Source organism: Brassica napus, chromosome C6 (assembly GCF_020379485.1).
Source record: "Brassica napus cultivar Da-Ae chromosome C6, Da-Ae, whole genome shotgun sequence".
Classification (NCBI taxonomy): Eukaryota; Viridiplantae; Streptophyta; class Magnoliopsida; order Brassicales; family Brassicaceae; genus Brassica; species Brassica napus.
This window is the reverse complement of record NC_063449.1, coordinates 32,525,325-32,548,761: the sequence shown is the minus strand read 5'-3', so window position 1 is coordinate 32,548,761 and position 23,437 is coordinate 32,525,325. Positions and strand designations below refer to the sequence as shown.

Here is a 23,437-nt window from a genome sequence, read left to right as displayed (position 1 = left end):
CCTCTTTCATGGGGTTCACTGATGCAGATGCCCTAGTGAACTCCGCACTTGTATGGTAGTGTTTGGCAGTCTCTTGAAAGAATAAATTACCATTAAATGACTCGCATAATATCTTAGCTAATGCCAATGCTTCTTTGTCCCATTATGTTCCAGCAAAAGCTTAATAGCTCCTCCACCACCTCCATATCAAGCCTTTCATAGTTCAATCCATAGGTGAGAGATGCAAAACAAAACAAAAAGTTTGCATGTTTCACAAATCAAGGAGGCATAAAGAAGGCTCACATAAAGTTTTGACGATGGTAAATAAATAAACATTCGATTTGAGGCTTCATTTGAGATAGTATAGCTTAGAAATTAGAATCCTAGCGTTCAAACTAAACCGCTGTTGTTACAATAAAGATAAACGCCGTTATGTCTCCACGTTTTGATAAAAGGCTAACCGCCGTTTGTCCTCGTCATCTAGAAAACTGGGTTTAATTGAAAAATAAAAAGTAAGTGGTCATCAAAGGGAAATACACTATAGAACAGGGACTGTTTTGCAAAACAAAAACTTCATTTCCTTCTAAATCAATGGAAGATCATCGGAAAGACTGAAACGAATTCGCACTGCCGGAGATCTAATCAAACGATGGCGCTGGTCACTTCTGTGCGTGATTACATAAACCGGATGCTTCAAGATATCTCGGGCATGAAGGTTCTCATACTCGAGTCCGAAACGGTAGTAACCACTAATCTTCAATGTTTTTTGAATTGTAGGTTAGCAATGTGAGCATCGTGTACTCCCAATCAGAGCTGAAGTGTTTCTCGTGGAGGTGGTAGATTCAATCTCCGTTTCGAAAGAATCAATGTCGCATCTGAAAGCTGTTTACTTCATCCGCACTACTTCGGAGAACGTTCAGAAGCTTCGATACGAGCTCGCCAATCCTAGATTCGGAGAACACCATTTGTGTACCATCCGCTCTTTCATCTTTTCAAGAATCTCGAGTTTTATCAATTGTTAGATAGTTTTATTGAATTTTTTTTCTTAATGAATGTTTCAGTTTTCTCCAATCTGTTGAAGGATACTCAGATTCATATATCTTGGCTGATTCCGATGAGCACGAGGCTGTACAGCAAGTTCAGGTGACCTTTTAGAATCCTACTTTGGCTTGCTGCTTTGTTTAGAATAGGAGACTGATCCTAAAAGATGTTATTTTTAGCTGTCTGTAATAAATTTCTCGGTTTGTGATGAAACGGCACTGATTGTGGAGCTTGTTGTTCCTCTCTACCTGTCTCAAGTTTACTGATTTAAACCTGTGTTGCTTGGTGAACTCTTCTACGTAGTAGTGATTGTCCTTTTTTTTTTTGGTTTTTGTGTTGCAGGAGTTTTATGCAGACTTTGTTTCTGGTGATCCATATCATTTCACATTGAATATGCCATCAAACCACCTATATATGATCCCAGCAGCTGTCGATCCCAACGCTACTCTGATAGGGTCGTTGATGGAATTGCGGCGGTGTTTCTGGCGTTGAAACGTAGACCTGTCATCAGATACCAGAGGACCTCTGATACTGCTAAAAGGATTGCACACGAAACAGCTGTAAGTTTTAAATTGTGGGACAAAAGTATTTTCTTTCCGCTAATGAGTCACATGTTGCTTGCATGTGATTGAACTTATTATCTCCAGCTTGCTTTTAGTCTCGTGTATCTTGTATTCATTTGAAAGATACTTTTATGTTCCAGAAATTGATGTATCAGCACGAAACCGGTCTTTTCAATTTTAGACGGACTGAAAGCTCCCCGTTGCTGCTTGTCATCGACAGAAGAGATGACCCAGTTACCCCATTGCTCAATCAGTGGACTTATCAGGTTAACTTGAATAAAAGTGTTGCTTCCAGATGTCCTACTTTTTCGTAAGAATAAGAGTTTCTCATTAGCGAGATTTTTCTCTAGGCAATGGTGCATGAACTCATAGGACTTGAGGATAATAAAGTGGATTTGAGAGCCATTGGAAGTCTTCCAAAAGATCAGCAAGTTGTGAATCTTTTCAAGTACCCTATGTTAGTTATTAGTTGAAAACCTCGCAGCTAGCTAATAAGTCTCTTTTCCCGGCAGGAAGTGGTTTTATCATCATAACAGGATGCATTCTTCAAATCTAACATGTATGAAAATTTTGGGGATATTGGAATGAACATCAAGCGAATGGTGGATGACTTTCAGCAGGTGGCAAAGAGTAGCCAAAATATCCAGACAGTAGGTAGAAATATGGCTAGTCTTGCTCTTGCAAAGACATTCAGTTTCGAATGCTAGTGTTGATTATAATATGTGAATGCGTTGGTTTTACAGAGGACATGGCCAGATTTGTTGACAACTACCCTGAGTACAAAAAGATGCAAGGCAACGTCTCAAAGCATGTAACCCTGGTTACTGAAATGAGCAAGCTAGTCGAAGCAAGGAAACTGATGACGGTTTCACAAACGGAGCAGGACTTGGCTTGCAATGGTGGCCAAGGAGCTGCATATGAGGTAGTGAATGTTCCATTTATTCGCTGTCCCATGGGAAAATCACATGTTGGATCTATAATCATACAGAGAAGTGATTTTTTTCTGTAGCAAACATGCAGAAAGTCTGACTGAATACTTTGGCATTCAGTCAGTACCTCTGACTCTATTTTCATGCTTATTTACAGGCAGTTACGGATCTCTTAAATAACGAAAGTGTGTCTGACATCGACCGGCTACGTTTGGTAATGCTGTATGCTCTGCGCTATGAGAAAGAGAACCCTGTTCAGTTGATGCAACTGTTCAACAAATTGGCTTCACGGTCTCCCAAGTACAAACCAGGGGTAATGTCAAACTTAGCACTTTTCAGTTTGAATTGCATCTCTTTCTTGTACCTTTGAACATATTCTTATGTACTTCTTTATAAGGTGGAAAATTATTTGTAGTTGTGTTACTTCTATACTTGTTTTCTCGAGTTTTGTCCATGGTGGTTCCAACATAAATTTCTGAATAACATGAAAAAGACCTTCAGTGTATACTTGGGTTGCTTTTTTTTTCATATTATAACTTTGTGGATGTCACACAACTGCAGCTTGTTCAGTTTCTGTTGAAGCAAGCTGGTGTGGAGAAGCGTACTGGTGATCTATTTGGAAACAGAGATCTTATGAATATAGCACGCAACATGGCTCGTGGACTTAAGGTCTGTATCTGGGATTATACCACCTCTCCAAGAACTTAGATCTCCCTCTTGTATGTTATGTTCCTGACTTAAAAATAAATACAGGGGGTTGAGAATGTGTACACTCAACACCAGCCTCTTCTGTTTCAAACAATGGAGAGCATAACCAGAGGGAGATTACGAGATGTGGACTACCCTTTTGTTGGAGATCATTTTCAACAGGGACGGTATGTAATGTTTTGTTATGCGTAAAACTTGCCTTTAACTAATCGTATACATAATTAACTGGTTAATAATAAAGGCCACAAGAGGTAGTGATATTCATGGTTGGTGGAACAACGTACGAGGAATCACGCTCTGTTGCTCTTCAAAATGCCACCAACTCAGGCATTCGGTTTATTCTCGGCGGTACCGCAGTGCTTAATTCCAAAAGGTACGTTCGGATGAGCCTCAGTTCAATGTTCATAAGGCACAAGTCACAAGTCACAACCAAGAAGAGTGTATAATAATAAAGATGTGTGCTGAAAAGTGATATTATGATATATGTGTCAGATTTCTCATGGACTTGGAAGAATCACAAAGAATATCAAGATCTGGTAGCCATATGGTGTGAAAGGATATAACAAAAGAGTTTTGTGTAAATTAGTCTATACTGAGCTTAGAAGAACTAAACATGCGAGAAGATGAAAGAAGATCGCGGACAGAAATCAATTTGGGTTTTGTGTGCGTATTCATCGTGGTACAGGTTAATTGGGATGTTCTTCGTACAAAGTTATGGCTAATCAGGAAATGTTAACTTCAGGGAATGTTGCTCTTGCATTAAAAAAGTTTATAAAGTAGATTTTACTTTGGGTTTACTATCTATCAAATTTGTTGTCCACGTTTTTGTATGTTGCAGGTTGCATAAATTTTAAACATTAATTATTAAATTTTTCAGCTATATGAAATAACGATTTACCACCAATCGCTAACTGCGATCAATCGCTCAAAATTATCAATTGCACTACAATAAAAGGAATAACAAGCGAGTAGCGATGTCACGGTGACATAAAACCAGCAGAAAGATTGCATTAAGACATCTATTTCTTGGCCGCTTATACTTAGTGGGATCATTGGATATTCAGTTGTGATTATCTTGAACCCTTGGCCATGATAATTAACTAAGGTTTGGTGGACAGCTTCGCGTGTTTGAGTTGAGTTTAGGTTAACGACAAAGATCCTTGCTCATTGACCTGTGAGTTATGCTAATTGCACCTCTTTGCACTACAAATTAAACTCTAAAATTTGGAGTATATACTTATTTAAATATAATTATCATAGAAAAAGAACCCTATACGCAGCATCTTCCTTCTTCATTATTTGGCATGGTTACACGAGTCTTTTAATATCAAGCACTTGGTTTCATTATCATATGCATTAATGAATTGTTTCAGGGCTTAGATGACATATATTGAGTAGCCCCCGGCTTATACTTGTTATTTGACTCGGTTTGGTAATAAGTACTTGCTCGAATCAAGTCAATTAACAAGGAATCAGATTTTATTAGTTGCAAGTACAAGTTATAAGTTCAAAATTCTTAATCTATGTGGAAGCCCCCTTAGTCAAGTGGTTTGACTAAATTTTCATTAATGCTTCTACACCAGGAGATCTGGGTTTCGAATCCCAATAAAAGCGAATTATGGAGATTTATGGAGAAAAACATACAAGAGATCTTCGATATGGCGCAAGGAGTATCGTTAGACATGGATCTCATAGGACGGCTCAGGATGATGCAGTTAGGCGTGAATCTTCATAAGACAGGTAGAATTGCCCGCTATAGAATCATCTTGTAATATTTCTCATGATTTGTAATAGCATAATTAACCATCGACAAAAAAAAAATCTTAATCTATTATTTTATGATTTCTTATGCCCAATTTACACATACTTTCGACTATGAAAAATCAAACATAATAAGATTGTTTGTTTATAAAATGTGCCCCAAATAAATAATTAAGAGCGTCATCCCCCATATATTTGAGGAAATTTTAAATAAACACTGTGTTCGTGGTTGGAACCTCCGTGGACCATGGATCCCAATGGCAATGGCCTTTTAATACGGAGTAGTTAAAGGGATGATTAATTAACGTGACAATCAATTTTAGTTTAATTATTGTACGATGATTTTGATTAACTTAATATACACCATTACACCTCATGAGGCGGGTGTTGATTGATGTTTTTTCGTCGAGGAGACTCGCGCAATAATTATTAGTTGGTTTAACCATATACTCAGTGAAATTTAAAAAATGTTCATCTCCATGGCGGGATTTGCGTATGAAAAGTGAACTGTTCATACATGAAATAAAACAAGCACATCATTCAAGAAAAATAAAATAAATAAATAAAATCTCAAATCGTTGGATTTGCATAAGAGTTAGTACATGTACGTGTTAGTTTGTGAATCAAGTCATTAATTATGTCTGACTAATGCCCAAAAAGTCAATTAAGAGTAGATCATTATAATGCTTAACTTACCTGAAAATTGGTTTGAAAATGATAGTTTCTTACTTACCTTGTGTGGTTAATATATTTTGTATCCTTTAATCCATTTTTAACATGGAACAAAATGAGTTTTAAACCCAAAAGTGTATAGTTTTGCTTTTGTATTTTGTAATTCTCAATGACTAGACATAAAAAGTCTTTTTAGAGTTGATTCGATATGACCGGAGAAATTTTGTGAATTAAATTAAATACCAAGTTGGGAAGATTATATGCCAACTACCAAACCATCTGAGAACACATTTTTTTAAGTAATTATACAAACTACACATTAAAAACTAAAGCATATTCAGCCTATACCTTGAAATAAATAGTTTAATTATAACAAAACACCTACAGAAATGAAACAAAAATGTAGTTATCGTCTAATCACATTTGCGTGTTTCGTATTGCATGCTATAAGAGATACTATATCAGATATGATAAACTTGCATGCTATAAGAGATACTATATGATAATCGACTATTTAATCGAGTATATTAAACTCTATTGTGAATCCAATAATTAAATAAACCTCAGACAAATTGGGGTAATTAAAGAGAAAGTTTTAATACGAGAATTAAGGAAAAAGTGGGCAAAAATTGGAAGACTCAAAAGGTTCAGACATCGAAGTGCCATTATCGTCGCTGTGGTAATAAAAGCTATAACATGAGTTATTAAAATACCAAGGCGAAATAGGTGGATACTCCGGGTCAACGTACACGAACTCGCTCCACGTCTCATCGTAACTCGCCTCTAGACTCGGTAACTTCACTATCTCGCTCAGTTCTTCCGCCGTAGGTGACGCTGCTTCTTCGCTCGACGGTGACAACGATGAAGACGACGTCGACGTTGCATAACTACTCGATGACGACAAGTGTATCTCTGGGACGACGGTGGTATGATCGGAGATCACAACGGCGGAGGAGGAGAAGTCCATGGCGGCGGCTACGGCGGCTGCAGCTTGAACATCACGGGGAGAGGAGGAAGCTGGACGTGGAAGGTAATTGGCGAGCTCCGGGAAGTTGAGAACAGCGGAGGTTCCTTTGATGGTGAGAGCAGCCGCGTCGTGTGCACGCGCAGCCATCTCCGCCGTTGAGAAAGTGCCGAGCCAGATACGGCTCTTCTTGCGTGGCTCACGGATCTCGGAGACCCATTTGCCCCACGTTCGCATCCTGACGCCTCGGTAACCCGGGTCGGGTCTAACCCGTTTCTTGTTGTTACTTCGATGGGACTCTTCTTGATCTTGGTGATGGTGGCTCTCCTCCTCCTCCTCCAACGGAGACGGTTGTTTGACAGAGGATACGGTCATTGACACGTGAGTTTTGACTCAGTGAGTATGAGAAGAGGACGTACGTACGTAGGGTTTATATAGAGGCTTGAGATGATAAAGAGAGAGTTTGAAGTATTGAAGTTAGTTGGAGAAGGACAGTGGATCGCTTACTTATTATGTGATATGACAGTTGTGTTCACATGACGTGTAAATGAGTAACATTATTATACTAGTATACTAGATGGTAATCCGCGCAGGTTAATTTTTAAAAAATATGTTATATTTAAATATTATCAATAACACACATTTTGTTATCAATAGTTTTTTTTTTACATTTGATTAAGAGTGAAAATTCGGGTACCATTTGGTTTGGTTCGGTTTGGATCCTTACGGATTTGGTTCGATTCAGATCCTTGCGGATTCGGTTCGGGTTTGGATTTGGGCAAACTATTTAATTTAAAAAAAATTCATATATATTTTAAATTTCTCAAAATATAGATATAAAAATAATATATAACATATAAATTTGAATAGTGTATGCCAAAATACTTAAACTTAACATAAAATTAGTTTAGGTTAAATATTTTGATAGGAAATCAATAGATATTTTAAATATTTTTGGTATTTTGAGTATCATTTAACTATTTTAAACATGTAGTTTTAACTTTTTGTATATATTTCCAAGTATTTTGGACAACTTAAAAACCTCTTATATATTTTGTATATTCTTTTAGATATTAAATATAAAAATAATTAATATATTTAAGTATATAAATATGGTTTAAATATATTCAGATATCCGAAACGGGTTCAAAATTTTAGTATCACGAGAACCAGAACTGAACCCGATCCGATATTTGGTTTGGTATTTTGGATTCAAAATTTTTACCAAACTCTGTATTTTTTATTGTAACAAAATTTTAAACGAAAATGATGTTATGTTCATATTGATTTTGGGTATGCAACCATTTTTAAACCAGAAAACTAACTTCTAGCCCAAGTAATATAAGAGATTTATATAGATCGCAACAGTTATTATAGATCATAAATACAGTGTAATAAATTAAATTATATGAAATCTCCTTCCCCCAAGTTAGCAGCCCCCTTGTCTACGATATACGAATATACGAATCCCCTATAATCCCTTATATCCCTTATATATCCTTATATCACTTATATAAAAATGTAAATATTGAATAATGTAAGATATGATCGTTTACAAAGCAATTACGTTCAATGTCTTGTAATTGGAAATGTTGCAGACTAATGTAACTAATGTAACTAATGTAAATCGAATACTAAAACCAAACGATTTGTGCTATTTTGTTTCATAGCTTAAGTTTAGATATAAAAAATTAAAATAAAAACTATAACTACATTTCCCTCTTTTGCTGAATATGTACCGTCGGGAACAGCTTCCTGTAGTCCTAATTTTCGACGCTCTATATTAATTTGTATGTTCATGACAATAGTATTGTACTTCTTTAACTAAATTATACACTTGAGAAAACATTACATTATGGTTACAGTACCCTGATATTTTAGCCAACTGTACTTGTTCATATACTAAATGTATATAAATTGTTCATATAATAAGAACTCTAAGGAAACGTCTTTTCCTAAAATCTACTAAATTCAATTGTTCGAACATGATAGATATATAAAGCTTTGTACGTTATTATATTCGAATTCAAAATATATATAAATTGTTCATATAATAAGAACTCTAACGAAACGTCTTTTTCTAAAATCTTAAATTCAATTGTTCGAACATGATAGATATATAAAGCTTTGTACGTTATTATTATCAAACCTTTTTTTTTTTTTGATAAAAGTAAGGATTAAACCCGGGTCTATTAAAGACATAAACCTAACCTCCGGGTGGAGGTACAGCCCACGGATAGATCATCTGCTGGGCATTCAAATGAGCTGAAAGCAATAGTCCATATCCGTGTGACTAGCGGGGTTCGAACCAGGGTTCGTCGTATTAGGTTTATTATCTCAAGCGCCACTGGACTATCAGAACTGTTTTTTTTTTGTACGTTATTATTATCGAACCTTGCGTACACAGTTTGCAATTACGGGGTTTTTAATAAAGTTAATTACCATATTCGAACACGGTTCTATATACTATAGTTTTTATTGATCCATTAAACGTTCCGCTTCTTCCACGCCTAGTAAAGTCGGTCGATTTAAAAATTAAGGTTGAGGAGCTATGTGAGCGTGACACGTAAGCATGCTCATCAACGTTGTCATTTAAACAATGCTCCAGGATTAATATATTGGGGATATTTTCGTGATAACCTATGCGCATGGTCGATGTGTATTCTTGGTTATAATATGGTACTAGGATAAGACCTACGCCTTGCGCAGGGTGAGTTTATTTGTATATATTATCGATAGTTTCTTTTATATATTTGATCATTTTATTTATATATATAAAATATTTTTTGTTGTTATTATATAATTTCTTTCCGATAGATTGGATCAATTTTTATTAAAAATAATAGAACAAAACTATAATTAATACATCATGGGTTGATCGGATTGGACATCAAACAAATTATGACATAAAAACCTTATTTTTTCTATCGAACACATTCTTTAAAAAAATGAACAGTATTGTTTTCACAGTTGAATTATTTTGACTTTTATCTTCCATATGGTTTTGAAAGCTTTCAATTCAACCATCGAATTGATACATGTCATTTTAATGTTTTAGTCGTATACTTAAGGAAAACTTACATTTTTGTAATTTAAAGTCGTTTTAAAAAATTCAAAATATAACATATAAGGAAAAATATAACATATAAAAAAATATAACATATAAGGTGTCCTCATTTTTGTATTTTAAAGTCGTTTTAAAAAAAATATATATAACATATAAGGTTTCCTCATTTTTGTAATTTAAAGTCATTTTAAGAAATTCAAAATATAACATATAAGAAAAAATCTAATTTTTTATTATATGGTTAATGCGATTGTTTAATTTTTTTAATAATATAAATTTAAACAAAAATGAAGAAGGATGCAAAAATTGTTATCAAATCTTTATTATTCATAATCATTAATTGCCATATATATGTAAATCATATTAGGTAATTCCGTAGCTTTTATTTAAGGAAAGAATACACATTTCTTATATTTTAGGTTAATATAATGTTCTCTAGTGTTATATAATTATGGAATAATGTGACACCAATTAGATTAAACTATACTTTATATTAGATGCTCTAGAATTCTTTGAAATGAAATTTAGAAGGCATTTAGAGTGTCACCTAGGATTTGGGGTTTTTTTTTAATTAATACAAAATAAAGGTTCTAATTTTTCAAATGCTTCTCAATTAATATATAAGGGATAAACAAACACCCATCTGGAATTGATTAAGAACTTTTTCCTTATGAGAAATAATTAATTGATTAAGAACTTATACAATAGATAAGCGAGAACTGTACGAATAAAATTTTAAATCACAAAAGTATGTAAACTAAATGTTGATAAAGAATACAAAATATATGATAATACGTAGGGTGAGTTTATTTGTATATATTATCGATAATTTTTTTTATATATTTGATTATTTTATTTATACATATACAATATTTTTTTGTTATTATATAATTTCTTTCCGATGGATCAGATCAATTTTTATTAAAAATTATGGAACAAAACTATAATTAATATATCATGGGTTGATCAGATTGGATATTAAACATATTATGACATAAAAACCTTATTTTTTCCATCGAACACATTCTTGAAAAAAGTGAACAGTATTATTTTCACAGTTGAATTATTTTGACTTTTATCTCCCATATGGTTTTGAAAGCTTTCAAATCAACCATCGAATTGATACATGTCATTTTAATGTTTTTAGTCGTATACTTAAGGAAAACTTACATTTTTGTAATTTAAAGTCGTTTTAAAATTTCAAAATGTAACATATAAGAAAAAAATCTAACATATAAGAAAAGTATAACATATAAGGTGTCCTCATTTTTGTATTTTAATGTCGTTTTTTTTTTTAAATATAACATATAAGGTTTCCTCATTTTTGTAATTTAAAGTCATTTTAAAAAATTCAAAATATAACATATAAGAAAAAATCTAATTTTTTATTATATGGTTGATTGTTTATTTTTTTAATAATATAAAATTAAACAAAAATGAAGAAGAATGCAAAAATTGTTATCAACTCTTTATTATTCATAATCATTAATTGTCATATATATGTAAATCATATTAGGTAATTCCATAACTTTTATTTAAGGAAATAATACACACTTCTTATATTTTAGGTTAATATAATATTCTTTAGTGGACATTAAACAAATTATGACATAAAAACCTTATTTTTTCCATCGAATACATTCTTGAAAAAAGTGAACAGTATTGTTTCCAAAATTGAATTATTTTGACTTTTATCTTCCATATAATTTTGAAAGCTTTCAAATCAACCATCGAATTGATACATGTCATTTTAATGTTTTTAGTCATATACTTAAAGAAAACTTATATTTTTGTAATTTAAAGTCGTTTTAAAAAATTCAAAATATAACATATAAGAAAAAATCTAACATATAAGAAAAATATAACATACAAGGTGTCCTCATTTTTGTATTTTAAAGTCATTTAAAAAAAACAGATAAGGTTTCCTCATTTTAATAATTTAAAGTCATTTAAAAAAATTCAAAATATAACATATAAGAAAAAATCTAATTTTTTTATTATATGGTTAATGTGATTGTTTTTTTTTAATAATATAAAATTTAACAAAAATGAAGAAAGATGCAAAAATTGTTATCAAATCTATATTATTCATAATCATTAATTGTCATATATATGTAAATCATATTAGGTAATTCCATAGCTTTTATTTAAGGATTATATTTTAGGTTAATATAATGTTCTCTAGTGTTATATAATTATGAAAAAACGGGACAACTTTAGATTAAACTACAGTTTATATTAGGTGCTCTAGAATTCTTATAAAAAAGATTTAGAAGGCATTTAGATGTGCCACATAAGCAAGAAGTCTTTTTTAATTAATACAAAGTTGAGATTAAATCTTTTCAAATGCTTCTCAATTAATATATATAGGATGTTACTAAATCCTTTACATGCATGATGTTGATATACATATAATACATTAGCTAAAATGTTTTCTGATTGAAATAAATATTTCTGTTACGAAAGTCAAAAATAAGGTGCAGCCGTGTTTCGTTGAAAATATAAAAAGATGTGGGGCCCGCTGCACTATTTGCACAGTAAATTTCTTTCTATATATACGAACGTTTTCGTTCATTGTAAAACACACCTCAATCTCTTCTCTCTCTATAATAAGAAACTCTCTCTTCCTATATCAGTGTTAAAATTTCTACGGGTATAAAATTTTGTCCTTATCTAAATTCCTGCGATACAATAAAATACAAGTTCTTTTTATAACACGTTATCAGCACGATCACTTTGCGATTCGGTAAAATTTATTTGTATCATTTATATCTTGTTATAATGGTCGGTATACCGCCTCTATTATTATTTATATCATGTTATAATGGCCGGAATACCGCCTATATTATTTACTAGTAATTTAATTTATTTATTGGTTGGTCGAGCCGCCTTATATTCTGTTTATTATTTATTGGTCGGCCGAGCCGCCTTATATTCTGTTTATTATTTATTGGTCGGCCAAGCCGCCTTATATTCTGTTTATTATTAATTGGTCGGCCGAGCCGCCGTATAATTTATTTATTACTCTGCATTGATCGGCTGAGCCGTCGTATGATTTGTTGTCATAACATAAATATTTCATTGCCATAATTTTTTACTTTTATGAAATTTTATAGATTTGATTGACTGTTTAATACGATATTTTCATACTGATTTTTGGTGCACTCGATTTAACACCAACGGTCACAAAGAAATTTTTTCAAAAATTTCCATTTTCTCCAACGGTCATGAACAGGTATTTTCATCTATAAATACAACTCATTTTCACTCCATTTCCTCATCCAAAAATATTTCATCTTCTCTCAAAAATTTTCAAATCGCTCTCCTCCGATTTTTTCAAGAAAGATGATTCGCGCACTTTTGTTTTTATGTGCCATTTTTATTTGTGTTTCTATTTATGGTTTATTCGTTGGAGAATTTACTCCGAGTGAATTTAAGATGAATATCTGTTTAATTTTATTTACATCGCTTCTCCTTGTAATTGCTTGCATGATTAATGTAAACGGTTCCTTTTAATATTAATAATATTCTAATAATTTTTATTTATGTGCTTCAGAAATACAAATGGCAAAAATCGAGAAACTTCAGTTTCCGGCATTGGAAGTAACTGGAACAAACTACACGGCATGGGTTACAAACATGGAGCTTCATCTAGATTCCGAGGAAATACTCGGAACAATAAAAGACGGCAATATATCAACCTCTCATGAAAAGGCTAAGGCCGTGATATTTCTGAGAAGGCATCTAGATGAAAATCTTACGCATGATTATGCGAGAACCAAAGATCCCTTAGATCTTTGGAAAGCTCTAAAGGAGAGGTTTGATAACCAAAAGAAAATTACTCTCCCCCATGCACTCGATGAGTGGAAAAATCTACGATTTCAAGATTTTGAAAAAGTTGAAACGTACAATTCCGCTATATTGAGAATAGCGGCGCAATTAGATTATTGCGGTAAGCCTGTCTCGGAAGCAGAAATGCCCGAGAAAACTTACCAAACGTTCCACAAAAATCATTATGTTCTACAAGAACAATATAGAAATTGTGGGTATACAAGGTTCTCTGAACTCGTTGTAGCACTTATGATAGCGGAGAGAAATAATGAACTCCTCATTAAAAACCACAATGCCCGACCCACGGGAACCAAAGCATTTCCTGAGGTAAATGCAACGGATATAAAAAATCCGGAAAAAGGAAATTATTCCTATCGTGGGCGTGGTCGTGGCCGTGGTCACAATCGTGGTTTTGGTCGTGGTCGTGGTTATCGATTTAACCGCAACCATGAAAGGAGTAACAACCCAAGAGGAAGGGGATCCAACACATGGAATCGATCTGATCGGGTAAAAGGGAAAGAAACCCAAGAAAACCCTACTCATAAAAACGAGAACGTCTGTTACAGATGTGGATCGAAGGGACACTGGTCTCAAGTATGTCGAACTCCTCGGCATCTATGTCAATTGTACCAAGAATCTATTAAAGGTAAGGCAAAGGAAGTAAATCTCAATGAACACCTTGTGGGTACAATATCGACATACCTCGAATCCTCTGACTTTATGGGAGATTTCGACGAGGCCACTCATCAAAATAATTGAAGTGCTTGTACTGATCAAGCTTAATAATTTTCAGTGATGTCATAAAATATTATGTATTTCACTTTCAGAATAATTGTGTATTTCAGAATAACTAATGTATAATTATTGTGTACTTGTTATTAATGCATAATATGTTTACTTATGAAAATTTATTTTCTTTACTGATATTAACTGTGTGTTACAGAAATGGATAAGAAAGCAAATGAAACAACAATTAAGCAAATTGGTAGAGAAATTTGCATACCAGATAGTGGCACAACGCACAATATACTGAAGGATAAAAGATATTTCTCTACTTTAAAGTCAGTAAAAATGACTGTAAACACAATATCAGGTCCTACAGACCTGATCGAAGGAATTGCCAAGGCAAACTTTATGTTGCCTAATGGAACAAAGTTTTCCATAGATAATGCCTTATATTCTCCAAATTCTAAGAGAAATTTGTTGAGTTTCAAAGATATATACCGTCAAGGGTATAACACTCAGTCTGCAACTGAGAATGGAAAGAAGTATTTATATATAACTTCTGAAAAATCAGGCAAAGGCTTTGTACTGGAAAAATTTCCAGAACTTCCTTCTGGATTGCATAACACTTATATTGATGCTATAGAATCACATCTTGTGATCAAAAGAAATCCAGAAGATGTTACATTATGGCATGATCGTCTTGGTCACCCAGGCACTACAATGATGCGAAAAATCATTGAAAGTTCACATGGTCATTCAATAAAAACCCAAGATATATACCAAAGTAATAAAATGACATGTGATGCGTGTGCTCTTGGGAAATTAATCATAAGACCATCACCAACCAAAATTGACAAAGAATCACCAAAGTTTTTGGAAAGAATCCAAGGTGATATTTGTGGACCAATACATCCACCGTGTGGACCATTCTACTACTTTATGGTATTAATCGATGCATCGAGTAGATGGTCACATGTTTGTTTGTTATCATCTCGAAATATGGCATTTGCGAGATTTCTAACTCAGATAATCAAATTAAGAGCACAGTTCTCGGATTATCTAATTAAAAGAGTTAGATTAGATAACGCTGGTGAATTCACATCCCAAGCTTTTAATGATTATTGTATGGTATCAGGGATTGAAGTAGAGCATTCTGTTTCTCATGTTCATACACAAAATGGTTTGGCAGAATCATTAATTAAACGGCTGTAACTAATTGCAAGGCCATTGATCATGAGATCAAAACTCCCAACCTCTGTATGGGGACATGCTATTTTGCATGCAGAAGCACTAATTCGGATAAGACCAAGTGCATATCATAGATATTCCCCATTACAATTAGCATTTGGAAAAGAACCAAATATCTCTCATCTAAAAATCTTTGGTTGTGCGGTTTATATTCCAATAGCACCACCACAACGTACAAAGATGGGACCGAAAAAACGGTTGGGAATATATATTGGCTATGATTCTCCATCAATAATAAGATACCTAGAACCACAAACTGGTGATGTGTTTACGGCACGATTTGCCGATTGTCATTTCAATGAGAAAGAATTTCCAACTCTAGGGGGAGACAATAAACAAGTAGGAAAAGAGATTAAATGGAGTGTACCATCTTTATTACACCTTGATCCTCCTACAAAACAGTCAGAACTAGAAGTTCAACGTATCATACATTTACAAAATATAGCAAATCAGCTACCTGATGCATTTGCTGATACCAAAATGGTAACTAAATCACATATACCCGCTGCAAATACTCCTGCTCGTATTGAAATACCACAAAACGGTGGAACGGCAGTTGATACACGTGAATCAGGAACACGTTTAAAGCGCGATAGACCTATTGGTTCAAAGGATAAACTTCCTAGAAAACGTAAGGAAGGTGAAAAGCATGATACTCCCAGAATAGCGGAAAATATTTTGGAAGAAGCGAATTGTGAATCTAACAACAATATAGAGCATCATGAATCTGAAGGAAATCACGAGATTTCTATCAATTACATCCATAATGGAAAGATATGGAAACGAAATGAGATGGATGATATTGATGACGTTTTCTCATACCTTTTTGCAAAGGAAATTAATGAAGAAAACGAAGATCCAGAACCAAAGTCTGTATATGAATGTCAAAAGAGACATGACTGGATAAAATGGAAAGATGCAATTCAAGTCGAACTAGATTCGCTTAACAAACGAAACGTATTCGGACCGATTGTGCTCACACCCAAAGATATAAAACCTGTTGGGTACAAATGGGTGTTTGTCCGAAAAAGAAATGAGAAAAACGAGATTACAAGATACAAAGCTCGTCTCGTAGCCCAAGGTTTCTCTCAAAGGCTAGGAATTGATTATGAGGAAACTTATTCTCCTGTCATGGATGCAATCACATTTAGATTCCTGATGAGCCTAGCGTCCAATGAAAATTTAGAAATGCGTCTCATGGATGTCGTTACGGGATATTTATATGGATCATTAGATACTGATATCTATATGAGAATCCCAGATGGATTTAAAATGCCAGAAACGCTAAGTTCCAAACCTAAAAAGTTATGTGCAATAAAATTGCAAAGATCATTATATGGGTTAAAACAATCTGGAGGAATGTGGTATAATCGTCTCAGCGAACACTTAACAAAAGAAGGATACACGAATGATCCTATATGCCCTTGTGTTTTCATAAAGAAAACAACATCCGGATTTGTGATAATCGCGGTGTACGTTGATGATCTTAATATTATTGGAACTCAAAACGAAATCCAAAAGGCATCAAACTATCTGAAAGGAGAATTTGAGATGAAAGATCTCGGGCAGACAAAATATTGTCTAGGATTACAAATTGAGCATTCTCAAAAGGGTATATTTATACACCAGTCTACATATACCAAACGAGTATTGAAACGCTTTAACATGGATAAAGCAACTCCTCTTAGCACTCCGATGGTCGTTAGATCACTTAATGTTGAAAATGATCCGTTTCGACCATCTGAGGAAAATGAAGAAATACTTGGTCCTGAAACTCCATATTTAAGTGCAATTGGAGCTCTTATGTATCTTGCAAATTGTACTCGACCTGACATATCTTTTACCATTAATCTTTTAGCGAGATTCAGTTCTTCTCCTACACGAAGACATTGGAATGAAATTAAACATGTCTTTCGTTACCTTCAAGGAACAACTGATTTAGGCTTGTTTTATTCTAAAAGTTCAAAAGGTCAAATGATTGGTTTTGCAGATGCAGGTTATTTGTCAGATCCACACAAAGCTCGATCCCAGACAGGATATGTTTTTACAATTGGAGGCACCGCCATATCTTGGCGTTCTCAGAAGCAGACACTTGTTGCTACTTCTTCAAATCACGCTGAGATCATTGCACTCCATGAAGCAAGTAGAGAATGTGTATGGCTAAGATCAATAAACCGACACATCTGTTCAAGCAGTGGGATTGACGAAAATACGGAGCCAACTATTCTATATGAAGATAACTCGGCATGTGTTGCTCAAACGAAGGAAGGATATATCAAAAGCGATAGAACCAAACATATACCTCCGAAGTTCTTCTCATACACTCAAGAGCTCGAAAAGAATAAAGAGATTGAAGTAAGATATGTTCGATCATGCGACAATGCAGCCGACCTCTTCACAAAATCACTCCCTACCTCGGTATTCAGAAAACACATCCATAACATTGGAATGCGTCATCAGAAGGATCTATGACCGCTTATTCGAGGGGGAGCTTACGTGGTTGTACTCTTTTTACCTTACTATGGTTTTTCCCATTGGGTTTTACAAGAAAGGTTTTTAACGAGGCAACAAAGACGTTAAGCGAGAGCGGATAGTGACACCGGCCCCCAAGGGGGAGTGTTACGAAAGTCAAAAATAAGGTGCAGCCGTGTTTCGTTGAAAATATAAAAAGATGCGGGGCCCGCTGCACTATTTGCACAGTAAATTTCTTTCTATATATACGAACGTTTTCGTTCATTGTAAAACACACCTCAATCTCTTCTCTCTCTATAATAAGAAACTCTCTCTTCCTATATCAGTGTTAAAATTTCTACGGGTATAAAATTTTGCCCTTATCTAAATTCCTGCGATACAATAAAATACAAGTTCTTTTTATAACAATTTCTTATATTTTGCAATAATGTATACAGTAACTAATACCAAAATGGAAATTTTGTCTGGTATCCAAAAGGAAGAATGATTCAGTAACACAGTACAAGTAGAAATGAATGTCTTTCGGTGGATCGAGAACTATGGCTTTCATATTATATACTATGATGCAGTGCTACACATACATATAGCATAATAATGTGACAATGCCGTCTTGAACACGATTCTAAACCAACAATTAAACGCTGCAAAATTACATCAACGAAATTCGAGAATGGCAACGACTCTTTGACTCCATAAATTAAGTTCACACACAGGAATATATATTACACAACCAATGTGGCAATGTGCGGATAAATTAGCTAAGCGGGCTGTTACTGCTCCAAATTTGTTTGTGTTTATTTAACTCACAATCAAATTCGGTATATCTCAAAAAGTAGCACTTCTTTTTTGAAGTTTTACTCAAGATACTGGTAATTATGTACAGAACCAGAACCAGGGAAAAAGAAAAAACAAAGACAAAAACAAGTTCAATCTCATCCAGATTGTTTGTTGTGTCTTCATTAGAACGTACGTAATCAAATCTGGCATCATGTACTCGATATAAACTGGTTCTTGGTACGTTACTATAAGAGGCAGGCAGAGGATGCTTTTGATATTCTTAAATCACCTTTTCATGGAAACAACTCTCATCATCTTCCAAAATCTCCCAATTTTCTGTAATGATCGTCTCTAATCTCGGTTTCTCCAAAACCACAATAGCTTTCTCTTCCTCTACTTCAAGCTCCGATGGTGTCTGTGAAGAAGATTCCTCGTCGATCGACTCGTACGGCAACAACTTCGACTCGGAATGCTCCGACGGCTTCTCCGGCGATAACTGGTCCAGATCTTCAGGCTACGCGAGCATCGGTGGGTGTTGATCTTACAGATTCGATTCATTCCCCGTTTTTCATGCACACTTCTGATCATCCAGGTTTACAACTCGTCTCTCTCAAACTTAATGGTACGAACTTTGATGATTGGGAAGATGCGATGAAAATAGCTCTAGACGCGAAGAACAAAATCGGTTTTATCGATGGATCGTTACCTCGTCCTCCAGAATCCGATTTACATTTTCGAATCTGGTCTAGATGCAATAGCCTTGTTAAGTCTTGGATTATTAACTCGGTTTCTACTCAGATCTATCGTAGTATTCTCCGCTTGAGTGATGCTACTGATATATGGAGTGACTTACACATCAGATTTCATATGACGAACTTGCCAAGAACATATAATCTGACACAGGAAATTCAGGATCTGCGTCAAGGTTCTCTCTCTCTTTCAGATTATTTCACTAAACTCAAGACATTGTGGAGTAATTTGGAGAATTATGAGGAAGCTGATGATCTGTGTATCTGTGGGAAGGCACAAAGACTTCAACAGAAAGCTGAACGTGCCAAGATTGTGAAGTTTCTTGCAGGCTTAAATGAATCATACGCTGTGATACGTCGCCAGATAATCATGAAGAAGACACTGCCCTCACTCACTGAAGTCTACAATATCTTGGATCAGGATGACAGTCAGAAGAGCTTTACTACTGCTATCTCTCCGACTGCCTTCCAAGTTTCTGAGACTGTGACTTCACCTCAGGAGTCTTCCAGTATCTGCTATGTCCAATCAGGTGCTAATAAGGGAAAACCAATATGCTCATTTTGCAATAAGGTTGGGCACATTGCAGAAAGGTGTTACAAGAAACATGGTTTTCCACCAGGCTATCTCCCTAAAGGTAAAGCAGCTGATAAGTTTCAAAAGTCTTCCGCTGTCACAAATCAGACTACTTTATCTACTCAGCCTGATACGAAACCAGCTTCTCTTGATGGATTGATTGGAATCTTTCTAAAGATCAGATCCAGAAGTTCATCGCGTTGTTCAGTTCTCAGCTTCAGAAGAGTTTAGTCTCATATCCAACTGAAGCTTCTACCTCTCAGAATCAGAATGATATGACAAGTATCAATTTCTCTCCGTCTACATTTTGCTTCATTGGTATTCTCACTGTTTCTCAAAATATATTGGGAAATGAAACATGGGTTCTTGACTCAGGAGCTACTCATCATGTTTCTCATGATAAAGCTTTATTTGCTTCGTTGGATACGTCTGTACAAAATTCTGTCAACTTGCCCAACGGTTCTTTGATCAAGATTAGTGGAGTTGGAAATATTCGGTTAAACAAACATATTCTTCTTGGAAATGTTCTGTCTATACCTAAATTTTGGCTTAATCTCATCAGTATAAGCTCTTTGACTACTGATCTTGGTTCAAGAGTGATATTTGATCCTGCTTCTTGTGAAATACAGGATCGTATCAAGGGTATGATGATTGGTCAGGGTAGGAGGATTGGCAATCTGTATGTGCAAGATGTTGAAGACATATCTACAATGGTCAATGCAGTAGTAGATATTGGAACTTGGCACAACAGATTAGGACATGCTTCTTACTCTCGACTGGATTTGATATGAGAGGCTTTGGGAACAACTCGACAGAAGAATAAAGGAAGCTCATATTACCACATTTGTCACTTGGCGAAGCAGAAGAAATTATCTTTTCCTTCACCCAACAATATGTGTAATACAATCTTTGAGCTTTTACACATTGATGTCTGGGGACCATTTTCAGTTGAGACAGTTGATGGTTATAGATATTTTCTGACGATTGTGGATGATCATTCCCGAGCAACTTGGATTTATTTGATGCGTACCAAGAATGAAGTTTTAACTATGTTTCCTACATTCATTAACCAAGTCGAGAATCAATACAATGTGAAGGTCAAATCGGTTCGATCAGACAATGCGCAAGAGCTTAAGTTCACATCTTTCTTCAAAGAGAAGGGAATTGTTCCGTATCACTCATGTCCTGAGACACCGGAGCAGAACTCAGTCGTCGAGCGCAAGCACCAGCATATTCTCAATGTTGCACGCGCATTCATGTTCCAATCTCAACTTCCGCTGGCTTATTGGGGTGAATGTGTGTTGACTGCGGTGTTTGTCATCAACCGTACTCTTTCTCCTCTACTTGGTAACAAGACTCCACATGAAATCCTTGCTGGTAAGAAGCCTTCTTATGATCAGATAAGGACATTTGAGTGCCTTTGTTATGGTTCTACATCTCCGAAACAAAGACATAAATTTCAACCAAGGTCTCGTGCTTGTTTGTTCTTGGGATATCCTTCTGGTTACAAGGGATATAAGTTGCTAGATCTGGAGACACATCAGATTTCTATCTCAAGAAATGTGTTTTTTCATGAAGACATCTTCCCTCTGGCTTCTTCAATTATGTCTGAAGATGGGTTACAGCTCTTCACACCATCACATTCTTTGTCCTCAGGTACCACTCCTTTATCACCATCACCAGAAATAACATCACCAGAAATTTCATCTCTTTCGCATCCATCTTCTCATCTTCCCCCAAAAATTTCTTCACGCATACGTAAACCCTCTGCTCACTTGCAGGATTATCATTGTTTCAATGTGGATTCAAATACCACTCATCTTATTTCTTCTTCATTATCCTACTCCAAAATATCACCCTCTCATTTATCCTACATTAATACCATCACAAAGATTCCAATCCCTCAATCATATTCTGAGGCAAAGAACTCTAAAGAATGGTGTGAAGCAGTTGATAAAGAGTTTGGGGGCAATGGAAGCTATGAGGACTTGGGATCTTACTCAGTTACCGGATGGGAAGAAAGCAGTTGGTTATAAGGTTCTTTACTCTTTGAAGTTCAATGCAGACTGCACACTTGAGAGACGTCGTGTGGTTGCTAAGGGTTTCACTCAAAAGGAGGGTTTGGACTACACTGAAACTTTCTCTCTTGTGGCCAAGATGACAACAATTCGTTTTCTTTTGAAGGTAGCGGCTTCTCGGAAATGGTTTCTTCATCAACTCGACATATCTAATGCGTTCTTGAATGGGGAGCTTAACGAGGAGATATATATGAAAATCCCAGATGGTTATGCAGAGAGAAAAGGACTTACATTGCCTAAGAATGCTGTTTTTAGATTGAACAAATCCATTTATGGTCTAAAACAAGCATCAAGACAATGGTTTTTGAAGTTCTCTGCTGCATTACTGCGCTTGGGTTTCTCACGAGCTACTGGAGATCATACACTTTTTGTGAAAATGTGTGATGATGGTCACTTTCTTGCGGCATTGGTGTATGTAGATGATATCGTGGTGGCTAGTACGAATGAGTCTAAGTCTAAAGGTTTGATTCAGGATTTGTCTCAGCAGTTCAAACTCAGAGATCTTGGTGTTCTCAAATATTTTTTGGGGTTGGAGATAGCTCGGAGCAGTGAAGGAATATCGATTTGTTAGCGTAAGTATGCATTGGAAATTCTCACCTCTTCTGGCATGCTTGGTTGCAAACCTATTTCAACTCCAATGGTTCCAAACTTGCATTTGTCGATTAATGAAGGAGCTTCAGTTGCTAATCCTGAAATGTACAGGAGTCTTGTTGGTAGACTGATGTATCTCACTTGATATCTTGCATATTTACATTGTTTTATCCATTTATTCATGTGCATTTTCATCATATAGATTAGGATTTAGCCATGTCTAGGTTGCATTTTGCATACATATGTCTCTATTAGGTATTGGAGTGCCACATGGAGTTCCTGGAGACATTTGGGTGCATTTGGAGCTCAAAGGAGGTGATTAGAGTGATCTTTGGACGAGCACTGCCTGGAGCGACTTCCCGGAGCGACTACATGAAGTCGATGTGCACCACATCCCGGAGCGACTTTCCCAGAGCGACCGCACGAAGTCGCTCGCGTTTTCACGTCTGGAGACACACAGATTTGACCCTGGAGCGACCTCCCAGAGCGACGTGCCGAAGTCGCTCCCGATGTTCAGAGCGACCTGTTGGAGCGACACACTAAGGTCGCTCGCGTCCTCTCGTCCGGAGACACCAAAAATCGGCCCTGGAGCGACTTCCCGGAGCGACACCTGCAAGTCGCTCCGCGTTATTTTGCTGCCGAAAATTATGATTTCTCGGGGACCTTTTGGTCATTTGTATGCACGTTTTGCACTTCCAAAAAAACCT

At 35.4% G+C, this 23,437-nt stretch overlaps 1 protein-coding gene and 1 pseudogene across 1 annotated transcript; one reads left to right on the top strand and one right to left on the bottom strand.

Annotated features, from left to right (window-relative positions):
- Positions 1 to 613: 613 nt before the first annotated feature.
- LOC106386006 lies at positions 614 to 4,124 on the top strand (annotated as a pseudogene).
- Positions 4,125 to 5,760: 1,636 nt separating this feature from the next.
- Positions 5,761 to 7,463, bottom strand: LOC106416924 (ethylene-responsive transcription factor ERF037-like). The gene has a single exon (XM_013857800.2). The coding sequence runs from the start codon at positions 6,990 to 6,992 to the stop codon at positions 6,261 to 6,263; it is 732 nt and encodes a 243-aa protein (XP_013713254.1). The 5' UTR covers positions 6,993 to 7,463; the 3' UTR covers positions 5,761 to 6,260.
- Positions 7,464 to 23,437: the final 15,974 nt, after the last annotated feature.